Source organism: Lissotriton vulgaris, chromosome 7 (genome assembly GCF_964263255.1).
Source record: "Lissotriton vulgaris chromosome 7, aLisVul1.2, whole genome shotgun sequence".
NCBI lineage: Eukaryota > Metazoa > Chordata > Amphibia > Caudata > Salamandridae > Lissotriton > Lissotriton vulgaris.
Window position 1 is genome coordinate 1,666,842,107 of NC_141695.1, and position 22,729 is coordinate 1,666,864,835.

General features: G+C 46.4%; 1 protein-coding gene across 4 annotated transcripts in view; it reads right to left on the reverse strand.

Annotated features, from left to right (window-relative positions):
* Positions 1-22,729, reverse strand: part of HCK (HCK proto-oncogene, Src family tyrosine kinase) — a 216,870-nt gene that overhangs the window by 5,865 nt on the left and 188,276 nt on the right. For all 4 annotated transcript variants that reach the window (XR_015297624.1, XR_015297623.1, XM_086932677.1 and 1 more), the window contains exon 12: positions 20,548-20,701. Coding sequence is in view for 2 of the 4 variants with exons in the window: in XM_086932677.1 (XP_086788803.1) it covers positions 20,548-20,701 (154 nt within the window). In the remaining 2 variants the exon portion in view is untranslated. The remainder of the gene's footprint in view (positions 1-20,547; positions 20,702-22,729) is intronic.

Consider the following 22,729-nt stretch of genomic DNA (forward strand, 5'->3'; position numbering starts at 1 on the left):
TAGTCCTGGCCAGGATAAGGGGGTTTCTTCTCTTAGTGGATATGACAAAATGCAGTTTTCATTATTACATCGTAGATTTCTCGTTGATTATTTTTTCTCTGCCCAATACCGTAGATGGATGACCATTCTTTTAAGTGGAACTGTTTTTCAAGCAGGCACTGGGAGGAGGAGGAGGATGAGAAATCACTCCGTCTGTGCTATTTTATTTTTGGGCTTAAGCAGAATAATCATCAGTATAGTAGCACAAGTTACTTACCTTCGGTAATGATATATCTGTAATAAACAGTAGTTAGTGTTAGATTCCTTACCTTAGACTATCCCCAGGTGTCAGACTGGATCCGGAAAGTTTTGAGTAGCAGTACCCCTTTGCTTCGGTAGGCGTCGTCTGCGGCTCTGTGTCCGTTGTCGTTGGCGCCGGGATGACGTCGTCGGAGTACTTAGACGCCGCCCTCGCGCGCTGACGTCGGTTCTTATACACAGTTTCTCGGCGCCAGAAACGCAGAGCCATGATAAAAACCGACACTGGTGCCATGAAACTAGGGCCCTCAAAGGGAAGAACCTTAACCCTAGATATCGGTTCGCAGAACGGGGAAGATGGGTGGGGTGGTAGGAATCTAACACTAACTACTGTTTCTTACAGATATATCATCACCGAAGGTAAGCAACTTGTGCATCTGAAAGAAACAGGTTATTGTTAGATTCCTTACCTTAGAATTGATACCCCAGCAATACCAACCCCGGTGGTGGGTCTGCGAACCAATGATCACACCAGAAAGTCCTAGAGAACAGAACGGCCGAAAAAGCCATCTCTCCGGACTTGGCTGTCCAGGCTTTGGTGTCTAGCGAACGTGTGCAGCGAGGCCCACGTAGCTGCCTGACAGATGTCCTTCAAGGGGACTCCCCGACCCAGGGCAGTAGTAGCCGCCGTGGCCCGAGTGGAATGGGCACGCAGGCCCACAGGAGGCTCCTTTTTAGCCAGTGAATAACAAGCCATGATGCACAAAATGACCCATCGAGAAATGGTTCATTTGTGCACCGCCCGTCCCTTCTTAGCGCCCACGTAACCAACAAAGAGCTGGTCGTCCACCAGGAACTGGCGTGTGCGGTCCAGATAGAATGAGAGCGCACGTTTTGGGTCCAGATGGTGGAACCTCTCTTCCTCTTTCGAGGGATGCGGAGGCGGAAAGAAGGTGGGCAAGGTGATGGACTGCCCGATGTGGAAGGCTGTGACTACTTTGGGCAGGAAAGAGGGATGTGTTCTCAAGACAACTTTGTCCGGATGGACAGAGAGGAAAGGAGGTTGAGAAGAAAGAGCCTGGAGCTCACTCACTCTCCTGGCAGAGGTGATGGCAACCAGGAATGCAGTCTTAAGAGTTAGAAGTCGAAGAGGGCAATTGTGAAGTGGCTCGAAAGGAGCGCACATTAACTAAGTCAGAACAAGGTTCAAGTCCCACTGAGGCATCAGGAAAGGAACAGGAGGAAACATGTGAGTGATGCCCTTCAAGAATCTATTAACAACAGGGGACTTGAAAAGAGAAGGCTGATCAGGAAGCCTCAAGAAGGCTGAAATGGCAGAGAGGTAGCCTTTGATAGTGCCCAGAGCAGTGCCCTGCTGGGCAAGAGAAAGAAGGAAGAGGAGAACATTTGAAAGGGGGCAGAAAGTGGATCCACAGCCTTTGCTGTGCACCATGCCACAAATTTGTTCCACCTGCAGGTGTATACCGATTTTATGGCGGGACGCCTGGCTGCCAGAATCACATCACAGACTTCAGGAGGCAAGTCAAATGGCCTCAACTGTCGCCGCTCAATCTCCACGCATGGAGGTGGAGACTGGACAGGTTCAGGTGGAGGACCGTCCCCTGCTGCTGCGACAGAAGGTCATCCTGAAGAGGCAGACGAATCGGGGGATCGACTGACATTCTGAGTAGCTCGGAATACCAGTATCTTCGTGCCCAGTCCGGAGTCACAAGGATGACTTGGGCCCGGTTATGCCTGATCTTCTGCAGCACTCTGGGCTGAAGTGGTATAGGCAGAAAGGCGTACAATAGACTGGAGCTCCATTCGCGACGAAAAGCGTCTCCGAGCGAGTGCCGCCTTGGAATTTCCAACTCGCAGAACGGATGACATTGCGCATTCTCTTCGGTGGCGAATAGATCTAACCAAGGCTTTCCCCATTGCTGAAAGAGACCGTGCGCCACATTCGAGTTCAGACGCCATTCGTGATCCATCATGCACCGAAAGCTGAGTTTGTCTGCCCTGGCATTCAGAGAACCTGCCCGGTGTTGAACCACCAGAGTGACGCCCTGGTGTTCCAGCCACTGCCAGAGGCGCAGAGCCTCCTGGCAAAGGGTCCACAACCACACCCCACCCTGTTTGTTGCAGTACCACATGGCAGTGGTGTTGTCCGTGAACACCTGCACTACACTTCCCCGGACAGTGGGAAGGAATGCCTTCAGTGCAAGTCTGATCACCCGCAGCTCCAGAAGGTGGATGTGGAGCCGGGACTCCGCCGGAGACCAGAGGCCTCTGATCTCTGCCTCTCCCATGTGGCCCCCCAGCCCAGGAGGGACACATCCGTCACTACTACGTGCTCCGGTTGGGGTAGGGAGAGGGATCTGCCGCTGACCCAATCGCGGTCCGTGAGCCACCACTGCAACTGTCTCGCAGTGCCCTCCGAGATCAGGACGAGTTCGGACAGGATGCCCTGATGCTGGGCCCACTGAAACTTCAGGTCCCACTGCAGAGCCCACATCCGCCATCTGGCGTGATGCACCAGAAGGATGCAGGGGGCCATCAGCCCCAGAAGCCGCAGCGTCAACCTGACCGAAATTCTGGATAAAGGCTGAAAGATCGGAATCAGAGCCTGAATATCCCGAACCCGCTGTTCGGGAGGATAAACCTGAAACTGCGCCGAATCCAGAACCGCTCCGATGAAGAGGAGCTTCTGAGAGGGACACAGGTGTGACTTCGGCACACTGATGGAGAACCCCAGCAGGTGAGGGGATGTCGGCCGTAGTCTGGAGGTGGCGGACGAATGTCTGGGGCGAGCCTGCCTTCAACAACCAGTCGTCGAGATAGGGGAAGACTGACACCCCTAATCTGCGCAGATGATCTGTGACCACCGCCATCACTTTCGTGAACACCCGAGGGGCGCTGGTAAGGCCGAAGGGGAGCACGGTAAACGGGAAGTGCTCGCGGCCTACCGTGAACCGCAGGTAACGCCGGTGGGCCGGCAGGATGGGGATGTGAAAATATGCGTCCTGTAAGTCCAACGCTACCATCCAGTCTTGTGGGTCAGCATCTTGAACTTCTCCTTCTGGAGGAAGCCGTTGACGTTCCGCAGGTCCAAGATAGGGCGTAGGCCCCCTTTGCCCTTCTTGGGAACCAGAAAGTAGTGGGAGTAACAACCACACCCTACTTCTGGCCCAGGAACGTGCTCGATGGCCCCCTTAGCCAAGACGGCCGTAACTCCCTCTTGCAGAAGTTGCAAGTGATCTCCCGACACGCGGTGGTACTGCGGTGGCATGGCTGGAGGGGTCGGCTCGAAGGGGCGGGAGTAGCCCCTTCCGACGATTTGCAGCACCCACCTGTGATGGTGCGCCAGTGGAGGAGGTGATGGCGAACCCTGACCCCCACTGGCATCAAATGGGCCTGAAAGCTCGGACTAGAAAGGCTTTGCGGTGGATGCTGAGGGGTGGATGTGAACTGGCCTCGCTGCTGTCCCCTGGCACCGCCACGGCGGTTACCACATCCGCCGCCGCGCTGGATGTTAGTCTGCGGCCCGTGGCTGACAGGACGGGAAGGGGCGCCCCTTCCTTGGCCACGAAAGGAGCAAAAGGCAGAAGTTTGCTGGCGCTGGCCCGACAGGCCCATGGACTTGGCCGTAGCCCTGGAGTCATTGAGACGCTCAAGTGCACTGTTTGCCTTGTCGCCAAAGAGGCGTCGGCCATCAAACGGCATGTCCATGAGTGAGTTCTGGACATCAGCTGAAAAGTTGGTGGACCTCAGCGTGGCATCGAACCGCCACTGTCGTGGAAATCGCCCTGCCCAGCGAGTCCGTGGTATCCAGCCCACATCGAATAGAGTACCGTGCAGCATCTCGCCCTTCCGCAAGGGCTTGAGCGAGTTTTACCCGGGCCTCCTCTGGGCAATCTGGCAGCACTTCCGCGACCGTGTCCCACAGAGAGTGGGGATAACGTACCCAAAAGGCAAGCGGTGTTGACCGATCGTAAACCCAAACTAAGTAAGGAGAACAGCTTCTTACCAAACTGCTCATACCTTTTGGATTCCCGATCAGGTGGAGCAGTCGGGAATGCGGTCTGGGAGTTAGAGGCCTGGGTAACCAGGCTCTCGGGGTGGGTGGACAGGAAGCTAGGGTCGCCCGGGGCCGGGCGGTGGAGTCTTGCCATGTTCCGATCTACAGGGGGGCCTGTAGCGGGCCGGGACCAGGTGCCCAACAGAACATAACTAAGGGCCTCATTAAACAGCAGTAGAGGCTCCAAAGAGCTTGCCTGCGGTTTAAGGACCTCGGTGAGGAGGTTAGTCCTCACGGCCGCGACGGGGAGCTCAAGAGCCAAGGCCTTGGCCGCCCTCGTCAATACCACGCTGTAAGCTGCCCCCTCCTCCGTACCCACGGTAGGAGGGGAGACACATCCAGTGTCGGGCGAAGTGTCCAGACCACTGGCCTCCCCTAGCTCAACTGAACTGTCCTGAAACGACTGGCACTCCCGTGCCGGAGGGTCCTCAGACCCCTCCCAATCCTCCTCGCCTCCCATATCCTGATAGTCAGGTGCAATGGATGGGGCTGGATCCAAGAAGAATTGCTCTTCTCTCGGCGTTGAATGCGGCGTCGAGTGACGCCGGTCCGACATCGAGTGACGCCGATCCGACGTCAGACCCGGATCGAGGGAGGGACCGGGGACAACGTCGTCCAGGGACGGCATCGGGGGCGACACCCTGGGGGTCGGCGCCGGCGGAGGGGTCGTAAGGTCGACTAGTGGCAACCCGGATCCGCCGGGACCGAAGTCGTCGACGGCGCCGGGGCTGAAGCACCCGACGGCGCCGGGGACGAAGCACCCGGTGCGCTTGGGCTCCCAGATGGGACCGTGGGGCCCGAAGGCGCCACAGCGGGACCCGACGGAGGAGAGAGCGACCTCATGGCCATGAGGAAGGCATCGATCTCCTCCGGCATCGCGTTCAGCCCAGGGACCCACGGGTATGGAGCGTGCGAGCGTCGGGGGGAGTCGGAAGAGCGATGTCGTCTCTTCGACTTCTTGGGCCTCTTACCTGAGGACTTGGAGCCCGACAAATGGTGTTGACTCACTGAGCTGCGAGGACTGTGGCCCTGCGACCGGTCCTTCGACCTCCTCCTCGACCTGGACCGTGAACGGCACGGGCCGACTGCCAGAGCTCGAGGCTCTACGGGACCGCTCCCGCCTAGCCTTCGACGTCAAGGCCCGGCAGTCGGGGCACGACTTGTGGTCGTGGTCGGCCCCAAGGCAAAACAGGCACCGATGGTGGGGGTCGGTAACCGACATCAGGCATAGGGTTTGAACCCGGGCATCCCTACCGGCACAGAGAGTCTACTGACTCGAAAAAGGACCCAAAAATGATCGAAAAAGTTAGTCAAAAAGTGACTAAGAAGTACTGCTTTTTCCGGATCGGCGCTTGCTGGTGCGGAAAAAAGAAGAACTGATGTCTAAGTACTCCAAGGACGTCATCCCGGCGCCAACGACGCCGACGATGATGCGGAGCTGCAGACGACGCCTACCGACACGCAGGGGTACTGCTACGCAAAACTTTCCGGATCCAGTCTGAGGCCTGGGGATATTCTAAGGTAAAGAATCTAACACTAACCTGTTTCTTTCAGATAAGCTCAACTGAAGTCCTGAATCTCTAATTTGGCTTCTATTGGTACAAGACTGACATACTGCTCAAGAAATGATGAGACAGAATAAATATTCACATATATGGTGATGAACTGGTAAACCTTCTGGACCACAAGATAATGAAGGAGTCTCAACAGTCATCTAACTGAATTGAACAACATTGCTTTGCCTAGAAGAACTGGGACCCTGTGCAATGCTCCCAACAGCATTCTGCCAACAGAGTTTGGTGGCCGGGACACTCTGTCAACATGTACTGGATATCCCGTCTGCTGTATTACATGTGTCATTGGCTAAAATGCACTTGTAATAAGGAGGACCGACCTCTACCACATTTGTCATGAAATATCTTGTCGGCCAAACTCTAAATAAGGCCCTTAATGTACATATGGTGAATGTAAATGGGAATGACTTACGTAGTCAATTTATATCTTGTAAATATGGCAACGATTGTCCTCCTCAACCAACGTTAGACATCGTTGCTAAGGAATGTGCTTTTAAAGGTACTTTCATCCATCTATCCATTCATGCATCCACCCATCACCAAAAGGAGCATTTTACAACTGACTGAGAAATAATTATTTTAGAGAAACAATGTAGAAAGTTGGTAATATGGCTGTAAAGCATTCTCCCTCACTGTGTGTGCAGTACGTACTTAAGAATGTGTACATTTATAATATGAGTACTTGTATGTATACTAAGTAACCTAAAGGCTCATGATCATAAAACTTAGTCAGACAAAGACAGCACTAATGCCAAGTATAAATTCTGGTGAACGCACTCTCCATTTACACAGAGTATGTTTACCTGGGGTCTTTGTCCATCAATAGGTGTGTTTGCCCATCAGCATGTGGGGGGAAGGTAGGGGGTTAAAAAACTGTAAATACATACATAATACTTACCTGCTGGTCGCCAGCCGCCGCCTCTTCTCCAACACAGGAAACTGGAAGCACCCAGGCTCACAGACACCCATAGCCAATCACAACATTGCTGTCACCAGCATGACAGTAGCGTAATTGTTGCTCTGTGCGCCATGGTTCGGCCCTCAGACAAGGAGTGGGATGCTGTGAATGTTTTGCACCCAGTCTGTGCATTACAGCTGGTGGAGAACATGCAAAGTGCGCATGACGGTGTGGCCGGCACAAGATGCTCGACCAAACCACCATGATCACTTATGGTGCAGCAACCACTACTCCTCCCTCTGGCGTCATGCTAGCCCAGCCCCATGTTAACTTGGCTGCACTTTAACTAAATGATAATAACATTCTATTTTCTCTTAGAGCAGTGGGGCAACAAGTCTCTCCCTTAGCGGAGGAGCCGCCGCTGTGTATAAATATCAATGATTGTTTGGTTGTCCCCACCGGAGTGTGTTTGCCTGTCACAAAGTGTATGCTTGTCTATGTGTCTTTATTCATTACTGGATGCATGTTCAACCACCAGAGTATGTTAGCCTGTCTGAGTGTATGTTTGTCTGATGACTCTATGTTTGCTCATCTGTGTGTGTTGACCCTTCATTTAGTGTTTATTTATTTGTTACTTAGTGTGTTGTTACGACTATTTCATTGTCTGTCAGAGCAAATGTATTCCCCACACTGGCTGTATGTTAATGAGTGTCTGTTTCCCAGTGTAGACAGTGTTTCAGTCTTTGGATTTTCTGTTGCATATCACTGTTTTCAGGAGTGTTTGGAGAAGTGAAGCAACTGGAGTGAACAGGATTACAACCTACAGAATTCCTTAGGTTACTAACAAAACCCCAGGAGAGGAGTACTGCATACTTGGTGGCATGAAGTCATCTTTTAACTTTAGTCTTTGTCTGTCACTGACTCTATGTCTGTCTCTTCAATGAGTGATCATTTGTTCATGAGAGGATGTATGTTTAAACAATCACTGCAGAAAATCGACTTTTTCCTGTATGGTCAACCTGGATGTTTTGCTGTTTGCTAGACCCCATATTATTACTAGCTTTAGAACTCTGTGCACTTTAATCCTACTAATCAAAAGTTAAATGCGACTAGTGGGCTGCAGCCCCTATTCTGCGATCCACTATAGTAGAAGTGCAAACGTGGCTTTAGGCCAACCACTGTAACTTGCATGAAGCAGTGTAAAAACTGCAATTTCACTGGTCAAAAGAAACCACTTTGACAGATCAAAACCTTCTTTTTAAATAATTATAAGTCCCTCCTATGTTGGCCTTGTAGTACACAAGACAGTCTGCCTGGTATTAAAAAGTGGGACAAGTACAAATGTAATATTAACGTGTCCTAACAGTGACTAGCTCCCAAAAGCTATTTTACACAGTGGCAGGCCGAGCTGTTTTATAAAGACAACCAGAGCACGGATTACAATCCTAACACGATATCTTGGGATAGGACTAGCTAGAAAAATAATTACACATTTATGTTTAATAGTTGTAAAAATGCAATTCAATGGTAAGGTTGATTTTAATAAATATTATTGAAAAGTAACTTCTAGAAAGTTGCTCTTTACCTACCTGAACTGTCAGAGGGTTAATTAGCATAATCTACAAGATCTCTGCTTATAATTAGATTTACATGGGTCTGAATTGCCTCTCAGGAGCAAACAACAGGCTGACCCTAACGGGCAGAAATTACTCCTCCATAAAAGTAGGCTAAGGTTCTGGGACTTGCTAAAGTTTTGAAGACATTTCTGTCTAATGATTACACCCTCTTAATTCAGCAACTGGGAGGGCAGTGCAAATTTCCATTCAATCCAGTAAATCTAATTGATCTGTAGCCAATTTCGGGCACTCGCGAAGGTCGTATTGAATGGTGCTAATCGGTGGTGAGATGAGGACAGTTACAAAACTATAATACATACTCCTCTAAGCTCAGGAGAATATGCAGGGTGGTGCTGTGGGCTTCTTTTGACAGCACAGGGTCAAAACATGCTTCACAGATCTGTTGAGCCACATGTAACACTTGAAACAGGATCCTAAAACAAATCTTGTGTGTCCATTGTCTGGTTGCCGAAGGACCGTGCTTTCTCCTACCGGAATCCTGTCTCTGAATTGTATACACAACACTTAAGTAGCACTTGAAAGGAAGGGAACAGGCTGCCAAGGGAATTCTTGTATATCCACTGTCTGGTTGCGGAAGACGCCTACTTTTGTCTTGCCAGATCCTGTCTCTGGTTTATTGTGGATACAGTGGCTGCCTGAAACTGGACTTTAATGTTAGATGTGGGAGGACATTAGGATTACCAGGACGCAGGTTTAGTGTGGGAGAAGACTTTTGCAATCTTTATAATTCCCAAAGTAGGTAGAGTTGACCCTGCTTTTGTCCTACCAGAATTCTGTCTCTGGATTTTATATACAACACTTTAGTACTCGAAAGGAAGGGAACACAATGCCTGGGGACAAAGATCCCAAAACAATTCTTGTATATCCACAGTCTGTTTGCAGAAGAAGCCTGCTTTTGTGTTACCAGGATACCATCTCGGTTTATTGTGACTACAGTGGCTGCCTGAAGCTGGACTTTCGTGTTAGATGAAGGAGGACATAAGTATTAACATAGTACACTCACCATACACCCCCAAGCCTCAGGGTCCAAGTTTAGTGTAGCAGAGACTTTTGCAACCTTTATAATTCCCAAAAGGGGTAGAGTTTGACCCGGTAAATTAATCCGTTGGTTATGGTATGTCCAGGAGTCATTCCCTTCCACTAACTTATGCCAGCAATACATGTGGCATCTCTAGGCACCTACTTCAGAACACTACTGGACCTGAGTAAGAACAGAAGAGGACTAAACCTACACTCTGTGATCTGAAAGGAGCCCTGAAGGATTGGACCTGCTCCCTCTAGGACAAAGACGTGGCATCCAAGGGTCATCAGACTGATCTACTGTTCATGCTTCAGGGATACAACTAACAGTTAGAGGCCTTCTCTGTAACTGCCTAGCTGACCAGTGGCAACTGACTTGGCCTGGACCCAGCTGCTGGCCTGTGTCTGACACCCTGTGAGTCTCTAATTGCCTAAAATGAGACCTTGGGTGGGGTATGGGGGCCTTTAAAAGTGTATTACTGTGGTGGATTTTGATTTAAAGGAATAAGTCTGAGTAAAATCTTTGACCAGGGCAAACTGGTTGGTGTATCCGATCTGCGCTCCATCACAGACTCCATGAATTGCTCCTAGTTCTAAGTCTACCGGGACCTTTGACTATCATTGGCACTTTTTGCTTCTTGGCACTATTTCTACTTAAAACTTTAAAAATTCATATCTCTGGTTACCCTTATTATATTTTTCACATTTTGTTTATAAATCTTTACTCTATTATTCTAATTTGGTTATACATTTTTAATGTTTTGCATTTTTTATTTATTACTGTTTTAGAAGTGCATACATTCTTTACAAATTACCCTACGTTAAGCCTGTCTGCTCTGAGACAGAGCTAACATGGAACTGAGCTCAGGTTAATTTAGTGACTTTAAGGGTTCATCCAGACCAGGGTTATGATTGTTATTTCAGGTAGGTATCACCCCCTCAACTGATAATCCAATTTCTTACAATCACCCGCTAAGTAGCATGCTACCCATGGCCAATTATGATTCAGCATCTCGCCAGGGGTATGAAGGTCTACATTGAAATGCAGTCACTAAGGGCCATATGTATCATAGTTCCGTTTTGCGAATTCTAAATAGCGATTTTTAAGGAATCGCTATTTAGAAATCGCAAAAAGGTATGTATGAAAAAAATCGCATTTTTTTTTGCAATTTCTTAATCTTCCTTATTTGCGAATTTGCAAGTTACGAATTCGCAAATAAGGAATTATTTCCCATTCATTCCTATGGGCCAGGAGGCCCATAGGAATGATTGTGAAATGCATTTCATTTTGCGATTCGCAATTTTCTAATCGCAAAATGAGATTGATTTCAAGGGTGCAGGGGTGTCTCAAGGACACCCTGCTGCACCCCTGAAATCAGCATGTGTGTGCATATGGCGCACATACATGCCCTATGGGCATGTATGTGCGTCACATGCCACATTCAAAAATGCCAATTAGTGTATTTTGAAAAAAAATCGCAATTTACCACCAACTGAAAGTTGGTGGTAAATTGCGATTTCTTAAGCTAAATTCGCTACAGTAAAATGCTTCATACATAGCATTTAAGGAATCGCAAAATTTTGATTCCTTAAATGCTATAGCAAAATAAGGAATCTCAAGTATTTGCGATTCCTTAAGATGCGATTTTTTGATACATATCAATTAATGCAAAACAGCCTTTTGCGACTCGCAAAGGCCGAAATTCTGAGAATTTCGGCCTTTGCGAATCAAAAAAGGCTTGATACATATGGCCCTAAGTGTATTTTTGTTTATTTCTGACTGTGTGTTTGTCTGTCTAAAAGCATATGTTTGTCTATTACTGAATACGTCTTTATGAGTGTGTTTTTGTCCACCAATGAGTATTTGTTTGCCCATCGATGAGTTTCTGTTTGTCTGTTAGTGTGTCTTGGTCCATCATGGTGTTTGTCTGTCCCTGACTGTATGTTTGGCTCTCACTGAATGTAAGTGTGACACTGAGTGCATGTTTGTATATGATTGACTGTATGTTTGGCCATCAATGGATGCTCGTTTGTAGGCTCCTCAATCAATGTATGTTTATCTGTTCATCATTGAATGTATATTTTTCTGTCCATCACTGAGAAAATGACTGTCTTCACTGAGGACCTGATTCACAAAGGGCCTCTGCACTCTTGGCGGAGGCCCCGCAGATGTGGGGGAGTCTGCTCACTCTGAGCAAAATCGCCGCATTGAGAATTCTCATTGTGGGGACTCCTCCCCAAGTGCTGAGACTTCCCCACAACTGCGGGGCCTCCACTGTAGGAAAGTGCCCTTTCTGAGATGGCCACTCCACTTTTTGCCCTAGTACTGATGCTTTATGACTGAAAGTACACTTGGTCTCTGCTAAACAGTACTGTTTCCGCAACTGAGGTAAATGTTTAGTTGTAACACCATTGGCAAGGACTTTAGCACCACTGTAAGTCTCTAGTAAATGGGACCCCTAGTACCCAGGGAATGGGTACTAAAGAGAGTTCCTATGGGCAGCAGCATGTATCATGCCACCCAAAGGAACCCACACAAAAACTGCATGCAGACTGCAATTTCAGGAAGCGTGAAATGGTGCAACCCATTTTGAAAACCCGATATGGCACACTCCTTGTTTGCCATGCCAAGGTACACTGTATATACTATATGTAAGTCACCCCTACAGCAGGCCTTGGAGCCCTAAGAAAAGGTACAGTATATTATATGTAAAAGCATATCTACCAGATGTGATGTCTAGTTCCATTGTTAGATATGCAAGTGATCAGACAGCCACCATAGGGACATGCAGTAGGCACTGGTCTTTACGAGTTACCCAGCTACATGATGGCTACACTGAAACTAATGGTGTTTGGTATCAAACACCTTGCCTTAATAAATCTTAACTGATGCCAGTACTAGATTGTAGAAAGCGGGCTCTGTATATACTATATCAAAATGAGGTGTAGTGTGCACAGAGTCCAGTGGATCTCCAAAGGAAGGCAGAAGTAAAAGTAGATAGCACCTTACTATCTATGTGTGGTAGTGTGAAAAAGCAGCAAGGCTTTATCAGAGGATAGTGTGAAGCATTTGTTGTACACACTCAATCAGCAAATGATCTCACACACTCAAAGACTGAACTCAGACCAATTTTGTTTGTATAAAAATATTATTACGTTATTTTATTTCTAGAACCAAGCCCAGCCTGGTGCAGGTAAGTGAAATTAATACTTTGCAAAATCTTATGCACAGTTTTACAAATGAATACAGATTCAAATTCAGTTGAATAAATTACAGGTAAGTTACTGTTTTGAAATTACTTTTCAGTTACTTTGCAAATTACTTTGCATGTTACTTATTGGATTACTTTTCAGATTACTTTTGCTGATCAGTGTGATATGCCTAGATATCACACTAAAAAAACAACAAAGGGTCTTGACTCTACTCAGTAAGGCTGAGCCAATATAACCAAAACCAAAACACAATGCCATTACTAATCACTACTTCACATAAAAATACAACATAGGGCTAATGAAAATGAATCAAAGGTACCTGACCAACGTATTTAAATTCTCAGTTTTATTTACAGAATTCTTTAAATTATTTTTAAACATTGCAAAAACTTTATCTGTTTCACTCAAAATTGATAATACAATGGAACACTCTGCAAATACAAATAATCACCAAAGAGACACCACACTCACTCTATCACTTCATGCATTCCATACACACTCATTTATAACCCAACCAACAATACAGACATACTGCAAGATACAACACATTCCCTAGTCAGTTAAGTCACACTGATTCATTTTTGAGAGGCAAAACCAAGAAGGAAAACCAGTGTAAAAAGCCAAACAACGGTAGAATTATGCTACAGTCTTTGAAAGGCAAACAAAATAATATCAATAATACATTCCAAAGTGAGCAAGAATTATTTACAGTGCACCAAAAACCAGTGCACCAAAAACCAAATTATTATCCAAACGTTTGTTTGACATAAAACAAAGCTAGGTCGACGCGTTTCGAACCCAATCATTAACAGGGTTCTCTTCAGAACCAAGAAATCTTAATCGATGTCTGTGTCCACACAACTCCTATCCGTGACTATTTCTTCAATGCTCACAAAAGGAGGAGGATTCTTTTAGTTGAGCTTTATTGTTCGTCTGTATGCCGAACGTCAGAGGTGTAAAGCGCCAGAATGCATGAAGTGACAGAGTGAGTGTGGTGTCTCTTTGGTGATTTCTGTATGTGTGCTCCATTGTATTATCAATTTTGAGTAAAACAGATAAAGTTTTTGCATTGTGTAAAAATAATTAAAAGAATTCTGAAAATAAAACTGAGAATTTAAATACGTTGGTCAGGTACCTTTGATTCATTTTCAGTGGCCCTATGTTGTATTTTTATGTGAAGTAGTGATCAGTATTGGCATTGTGTTTTGGTTTTGGTTAGATATCACGCTAAGACATCTCCTAGACAAAAGGTAAGTAAATCACTTTTAGCACATTTGCAGTTTTGTCAATATTTTATACAATATTTTAGCACACCACTAGTAAGTAAGCATGCTCTTTTTAAGTAACATCAAGATGGATGTTTGTATTTGACTGGGTGAATGTTATAGTGTGAAAGTAGATTGCTAAATGTTTGGAATATGGTTCTTTATCACTATAAGAGCCAACTAAGGTGTTTTGAACAAATGAAGGGTGAGAGTGTTTTTTAATTCTCTTTCTGTAAAGGCCTTTTAGGCACTGTTGGGGCCAAGTGGATTGTAATATTGGCATTATAAACTTCAGTTTAAAAAACAAAATGGGTGAAGCAATATAGTTTTAATTTCGGCAATATTTTGAAGTTATAGTATATGTTTTTATGTTCATATTAACTTAGATTTTATGTATATATGTGTTTATGTTTATAGATGCTCTAATACAACAGCAGTACGTTTTTGCCATAAATCTATCCAAACTATGTTACCCTAGATGTTGATGAACTACAAGACGCCAGGGTTCATTTGTAAAATTAATGCTGTGGGTTATGGCGACCTATGACAAAGATCATTGTCTGTTTTAACTCTGTGTTGTGTTTTCATGTTGTTCTTTATTGTGATTAATTTTGTTGCAATTTTATTAATGTAATGATTCTTTCTTGTGTGATTTTTGGATAAAATGTTTTTAACTTTGAATTAATTTTTCCTAATAAACTGTGATCACAAATGTACAAACTGTAGGTTTTTGTGTCAATACATTACAAACACTGGGTTAAGCAGTGCCCTCTTTGATTGCATGCCGAGTGCATGAGAATAGACTGGATGATGTGAAGTATTTCCTGAACAATTTCTGAATATAAAGTATTCCCAGGGGACACTTTGTTAGAGTTTCTGTCTTAATTCCAGTGCTTTGGGTCACCAAGGGTTCCTCTCTTTTTCTAAATAATGGTTTATACAAAACAACTCCACAATTTGAACAATTTTCAAGCAATGCAATCCTATGGAGGAAAATAGAGTTATCGGCTTACAGGTAAGTAAAGATTTGTGAGAGTTGGTATTCTGGGGTTAGAACCAGGGTTCCCCCAGAGTCAAGGATGCACTCTTGTTACACCCTCAGCGGCACTAGGGCAGCTGGGTGCAGAGTGCTGAGGCCCAATGTTATTCAATGGGGGCCTCCGGTTTGTGGATGCTCACGAGCAGGCCATAAGGTTGTGGGAGTAAAGCTCCTGGTGCTATGCTCAGTGCAAAGGGGATCCGGTTTAGCACACAAAGTGCACAGCAGCGGTGCAGGGACATCAGGGTGCAGGGTGCTGTTTTGGCGCTGGGTGTCCTGTTGTTTTCAACGGGAGTTGCCGGTTTTGAGTTATGGCTGCAGGCTTGGTCCAGGAAGACTTCTGGGAGGAACAAACAGCTGGGCAGGTAAGTTGGAGGGGTAGGGGATGTAGGTGCACCTCGGTTTCTTTTCTCCAGGGCGCAGGGCGGCTGGACGCAGAGATGTCTTTTGAGGTCGGATTTCACCTTACCGGACCACTCGTGGTTGGGGGGGGTCTCCGTGCAGAGACTGCAGGTGACGTTGGAGAGTCCTGGAGGGTTCAACCCTCGGTGGACTCAGTCTCTGGAGCGGTGGGGGACCTTGCTAGGACTGGTGGGCCACTCGAACTCGGGCCGTAGGTGACTGGTGCAGCGGTGGTTCCAAGCGTCGGGTTTCTTTGTCCTCAAAAGGCTCAGAGTCGGTCTTTGTTGAAGGAAGTTAGTCCTCCCAGGGGTCATGGAGGTCACTGGCTGCAGGATAGGGGGACATTTGGCACAGGATGCTCTGGAAACTGCAGACGGGTCGGTAGGGCTAGGGCCAAGTCAGTTATTGTCTGCAGTCTCCTCTGGTGAGCAGCTTTCGTCCTTCTTCTTCTTTGGTTGCCGGAATCTGTCTACTTGGTTCAGGGCTGCACCCTAAATACTGTATATATGGGCGTTTTAGGGGTCTCGAGGTCAGTAGCCGATCGGCTACTGACCTTAGGGTGACTACACCCTTGGTGTGCTCACCCCACGTGAGGGAGTGGGCACAATCCCTTATCCTGACTGGGGAGTGCCAGCCATCTGCAATATGGCGGGCACTGAAGAGTGGGCTTCACCTCGCCTCCCCCACCTGAGGGGTGGGGTGGCAGAGGTGGACACACCTTCTGGGATGGCTAATTTTTCCTGTCTGTCTTCCTGCTGAAAGGAGGGGAGATAGGAAGTGGGCCTGCTCCTGATAGCAGGAGAGGCTGGGTGTCGCATTACAAAGGCGGCAAGGCCTTTGAAGCTCCCCTGCCACAGATAGCTCTCCTGACCTAGGGGAGGTGTGAACACCTCCACCCAGAAAACGGTTTGTTTCTTGGCTCAGGGAACGAAGGCTCCCACCCCGGGGTCCAGAAACATGTCTCGTAGTGGCAGGCTGGTGTGTATCAGTCAGGGAACTCACCAGAGATTGGTCGTTTTTCTGGGGGCATCTCTAAGATGCCCTCTGAGTGCATTTTTAATTGAATCCCACACTAGCATCAGTGTGGGTTTAATGTGCTAAGAAGTTTGATACCAAACTTCCCAGTTTTCAGTAAAGCCATTATGGTGCTTTGGAGATCGTAATGACAATCTCATAGCACCATATGTTTGGCATTACTGCACTCACAATGACTACAAATTGGTCTAGACACTGTAGGGATACAAGGCTCATGCACCTGTACCCTCACCACTGGTATAGTGCACCCAGTTAGAGGGGTGGCTGACTTATGCCAGAGCAGTGGGTTGTAGGCATGGCGCACAGGGATGTGTGCCATGTCGACTCTTCACTTTGTTCTTCACCAAAACACGCAGCCTGCAATGGCAGTGGCACGATATGTGCCCCTGCGCTTAGATGCCTTCCCTGGCCACAGTGCCCAAAGTACCCAAGGTACCTTTTACAAAGGACCGACGTGGCCAGAGAGGTGCCACTTGAGAGTACAAGGTACAGTTTTCGGAAATAACACAGGCCCTGGGAACCTGATTGGCAGGGACCCAGGGCACATAGAGTCAAAGTGCATCAGTAGTCTGGCAAAAAGTGGGGGGTTAGGGCAAAAGAAACCCAGCTTCCTACATAGATTGATTATGACATGCACCCCGAGGGCACCTTAGAGGTGCCCCCTGAAAACCTACCAGTCCTCTAGTGTGCCCGCTGACTCGTATCACCCAGCCTGCCATCACAGACAAGTGTCTGACCTCCTGGAGATGAGAGCCCATGCTCTTAGAGGCCAGAAACAATGCCTGTTCCAGAGGAAGGTGTTCAACCCTCCTCCAGCAGTATGGCTAGTGAATTAGCATGTCAAGGCCAGAGGCTTCAAATACTCAAATGTCGCTTTTGATATGCACCAACGGCTTCCCCCCAGACTTGGGGAATGCCAACTCTTACCTTGGGGCCATTTGGCATCAGAGTAGGCGGAAATTTAGTTAGTCAGTAGTTAGTCAGTCAGTTAGTTGCACTATCTCTTGCCTTGGGGCCATTTGGCATCAGAGTAGGCGGAAATTTAGTTAGTCAGTAGTTATTCAGTCAGTTAGTTGCACTATCAGGCTAGGCACACCCCTAAGGTGAGCCACATGAAGTGGACACCCAAGAAAGGGTTTCACTATTTTGAATTTGGCGAATCTTAGAACTCTGGGTCAGAATTATTCCTACTCTCCACAGGAAGTGGTCCTATGGTGGGGTGTAGTCCCCCCAGGGGTAAGTGCCCATTGGCTACTGCCCTGCACTCCCCTAGATTCAGGATTTAGGTGTCCCCCTGTCACCAGGAATTCAGATTCATCTACTGGGAAACAAAGGAAGGATAAAGACGAGCCAAAGTCATGAGAGCAGAGGTCCTACTCTGCCAAATTATAGAACAGTCTAACCATGTGAGGAGGGGTGGGGCCTTAGAGGGGCTGGCCTCATTTCAAGAAATACCTATGAGGCCCTTTTGAACCCCCCCCCCCCCCAAAAAAAAAAAGATTGCAGAGGCCAGTGCCATGTCCTGGGGGGTTTTCTCTCCCCTTAATGGACATCAGCAATTCATAGCCTCAGAAAATGAGCTGGAAAGCCACTATTCACATTGGTTTTCAGCTGGTTTTCCCAGCCAGCATGTGATATTGCCTGCTCACCGGGACACCGTGTGATAGGAGCCGGTATCATGTGTCACGCTGTGGCACCGTGCGACATGGCAGGTATGGAGGTCCTGCACTGAGATTGGTGCCAAACCCTGCCTGGCTGCTTGCACAGCGACAGTCACAAAGACCGACTCATCCAGAAGCTGAACAGCCTCATCAAACCCTTGGAGGACGGTTGCCACCTTCAACAGCCAAGCAGCATGTTCCTTGGGGCATCAACCTGGTACTTTGTATTGCCGGTCATTGGGCCCACTGAGAGAGCAACTTACTAGGATGGGCTTGTCTTGAGTCCAGGACGTCAGTCCGGTCACTCTCACCAGTTCTCGAGGCGCTGATCCCTCCCAGAGCCTCTCAGGACCAATAACCTGGGTGCCGGAGCACTTGCAACTACCAACGCATGCTGTGTGTCCATTCCGGACACCACTGACCCCGACCTCCCATCCAGGAAATTCAGGATCCACTAGTCCTTTGTCGAGAGTGCTCCTGCTGCCCTGTTTTCTCTAGCCTCTAACTACAGCGACCCGCTGGACAAAACACCTCAGGTCGAAACCCCCAGCTTGGGTTCACATAAACCAGCTTTGTTCCTGTGGTCCAGGGACCTTCAAGAGCCGAGCCCCTCTTTGGGGTCTGCTGGACTTGTCCTCAAGTTCCCACTTGCAGACTTTCTTTTGCAGGTACTTCTTCCATAGACTTTAACATCAAGCGCTCAAGGCTACCAATGTGATCAGCACCTCGGCACTCAGACATACCAGGGCACGTAAAATCAAACCGCTTGTGGTTTCTTGGACCTTGGCCCCTAAGCACCTTATGTCCCAGAAGGCACCATCAAAAACGTTTGCAAGCCTATCTATGCAGAGTGTTTCTCCCATAGGATAACATTACAACATTCGAGGCTCATACTAAAAAAACGTTATTCGACTGTATTTTCTATTTCTACAAAAATCTATAACTCCAAAAGTAATTACCCGATTCCAATAATCTTGATGTCTAAAATTATATAAAAATCTGTACTATTTTTCTAAATTGGTCTCAAATTTCTTTGAGTGTGTGTCTCATTTATTGACTGTGAGTACAACAAATGCTTAACACTACCCACTAATAGGCCTAAATTGCTCTACCACACTACCATAAATAGAGCACTTGGGAATATTAATTTAAGCCCTGTGAACCAAAAAGGGTTGTCTGTACTTTTTACATGGTGTGCCCTTACCATTGGCACAACCACCTAAAAAGCCAGCTTCCTACATCCGCCACAAGTACTGAGGTACTTTGTGAATCATGCCCAAGTGTGCTTGTCAGTTCATCATTAGGTGTATGTTTCTCTGTCCATCACTGAATACATTCTTGTCTGTTCATCACTGAGTGTATATTTCTTGTTTCCATTCAGTGCATGTGTGTCTGTTCATATAGAATATGTCTGGTATGCTTGTCTGAGCATATCTGAGTGTATGAATGTTCTTTCATTATTGAGTTATGTTTCTAAGTCCATAACTGAATGTGTGATTGTTCCTTTCAACACTGAGTGTATGTCTGTCTATTCACCAATGAGTGTATGGTAGTCTGTCCATCACTGAGTGCATTTTTGTCTGTTCATCACTGAGTGTAGGCTTGTCTGCTCATCATTCAATGTATGCTGGTTTGTTCATCACTGAGTATATTTGTTAGTTAATCACTGACTGTATATTTGACAGGACATCACTGAGTGTATGCTTGTCTGTTCATAATTCAGTGCATGTTTGTCTATTCATTACTGAGTGCAGTATTCATCTGATCATCGCTGAGTGTATGCTTGTCTGTCACAAAGTGTATGTTTTTTCACTAGGTGTATCCTTGTCAGTTTGTCTCTTAGTGTATGCTTGGCTCTTTATAATTCCGGGTATGCTTATTTGTTTATCGCTGAGAGCATTATTTGACTGTTTATATTTAAGCATATGCTTGTCAATCATTGAATTTAGATCTGTCTGGTCACCAGTGCATGTATTTATTTGTCTGTCCATCACTGAGTGTATAATTGTCTGTCCATTGCTCACTATATGTTTGGCTGTTCGTTGCTGTGTATTTGTCTGTTTATCTTTCAGAGTATGTTTATCTTTTCATCATTTAGTATATGTTTGTCTGCCATCATTGAGGGTATGTTTGTTCATCAGTGAGCATATATGTATGTCCCCATCATTCAGTATGTTTGCGGTTCATCACAAAGTGTATGCTTGCTTTTTCAGTACTAGGAGCCCATCCAACACTGATTTTATGTCAGTCTGTACATCATTACATGTATGTTTGTCTGTTAATCACTGAGTGTATGTTTGTAAGTTCATAATTCAATGTATGCTTGTCAGTTCATCATTCAATGCATGTTTGTCTTTTCACTGTTCATTATTAAGCATTTGTTTGTCTATTTATCATTCAGTGTCTGTTTTTCTGTTCATCACTGAGAGTATGTTTGTTTGTTCATAATTGGGTGTATGCTTGTCAGACACAGAGTGGTCACTCTCACCTTCTCTGGCAGTGTACTCATTGTCCTCGATGATCCTGGCCAAGCCGAAGTCTGCGATTTTGCACACAAGTGTTCCTGACACAAGGATGTTGGCGGCTCTCAGATCTCTGTGGATGTAGTTTTTCTGCTCGATGAAAGCCATCCCTTCTGCAATCTGTGAAGAATGCAAAGAGGTTACCTACTACAATTTCCATTACAAACCCAAGCACATATATTGTGACACAGAACTTACTGGGGTTCATGAACCCAGCAATACTTTGGTGGTGCCAGGGTTCTTATGAGTGCAACAGCAACATCAGCCTCTGCATGGATGGACACATGAGGACCATGGAGATTTCAGAATACATTACAGATACAGGGATCCATTTGGAATTTAGGATTTAAGGGAGGTTACCTTCATAGTATTATTAAGGTCTAAAATTGAACTTGCGTCTGGGGACATTGAATAAATGTACACTTCAGACACTTACCATGCTGAAGAATATTAATTTCCCAAAACTCTTAAATGGCACAGAGACCCATCTCTCTGGAGTCAAGAAACTATTAAGGAACACACTGTGTAGGATTTCAAGAAACCATGTGGGTGGATCAGATCACTCAAGGACAAAGGGATTCAGTTTACGGCATAAACCCTGGTTCCAAACCAACACATTTGAATATGAAAGAATTTGACTGTAGGAAAATGCTAGACTGTCCAGTACTCCAGGCTAGATTCGCTTGCTGGAGCCCTCCACATATTCTTGAATAGGGCATTTCCCCACATTATGCAGTAATTTGGCACCGCCACCAGGTGGTGCCATATGGCCGTGGTCTTACCGTACTTTTCAGGAACTTCAGGCCCTGTTGTAATGCACTGACTATCAGTTGTACAAAGAAAAGGAATTAGGTTCCTGCACATAGTCTCAATGCTATAGACTGGTTTGCCGGAATATATTCCACTTTGCCATATTAACCCCCTGTCACCTTCTCAGACACACACCTTTGTCTCCTTGCTAACAACAAACCGGTTAACTGTATCAAACTATACACATATCTTACTCTTGTTTTCAAGGCAATTCACATCACTATACATCATTACCTCTTTGAAAATCTACCCTAATATGCCTACTCCTCCTCACTGCACTTTATCTTATGCTGATGACACGCAAATCATCATGTCCATCACTGATAACATGCCTCTTGTGGCTGATACATTTATACAATGCATGACCAGCATTAGTATCTGGATGAAACAACTTCCTAAAGTTAAATGAGGACAAAACAGAGGTACTTGTGTTAGGGGCCCAGCACTCAATCTGGTCTGAACTATGGTAGCTGGAGGCTTGTGGCCCGCTACCAACCCCAGTGGAGTCGGCAAACAATCTTGGCGCCCTGTTAGACAACTCTCTCGATTTTGAGTCACACGTTAGCCGTAGTACTAGCACTTGCTTTTATGTTATCAAAGCTCTGAGGAAAATCTTTCCCTTTATTCCTCTTGAACTGAGCAAATCAGTAGCCATTGCTCTGATCACATCTCTTAGCCTATTGTAATGCACTCTACTTGAATATCAGTAATTGTACTCTGAATAATCATTCGGTTAGTCAGGATGCTGCTGGACGTCTTATTTTGAACATTCCGAAACATTTCTCGGTCAGGGAAGGTACTCGCGCTCTCCACTGGTTACTGGTTAGAATGGAGATAATCTTCAAAGTGCTTTGCATGGTCTTTCTGGCTTTATACTACAAAGGACCAAGGCATATTAGTTCACTATTTCAGTGGTACATGCCACATAGACTACTCAGATCAGCATTCGATTTGATTTGAGTTGTATGCCCGAAGGCGTCTTGGCGCTGGTTTTGGCAGGATATATGAGGTGGTGGGACTGAGCGAGGCTTTTATGGGTTTCATGAGCTCAGTTGGAAAAGAGCCAAGTTTACAGTAGCCTTCTGAAGGACATGAGGGAGGTACTGTTTTTTATCGACATTGGCAGACGGTTCCAGGTTTTTGCTGTTCCCTGTACGAAAATTCTTCCTCCCCAGCGAACCTGCCTATACTTGGGTACTTGTCGCAGTTTTGAGTGAGATGACCTGAGATTTCTGGCTGGTACGTACCATTTCAAATGCGATCTCAGATATAGTGGTCCTTTACCCTGAAGTGCCTTATAGGCAAGGTATTGTGATTTGAAAATGATTCTCTTCTCCA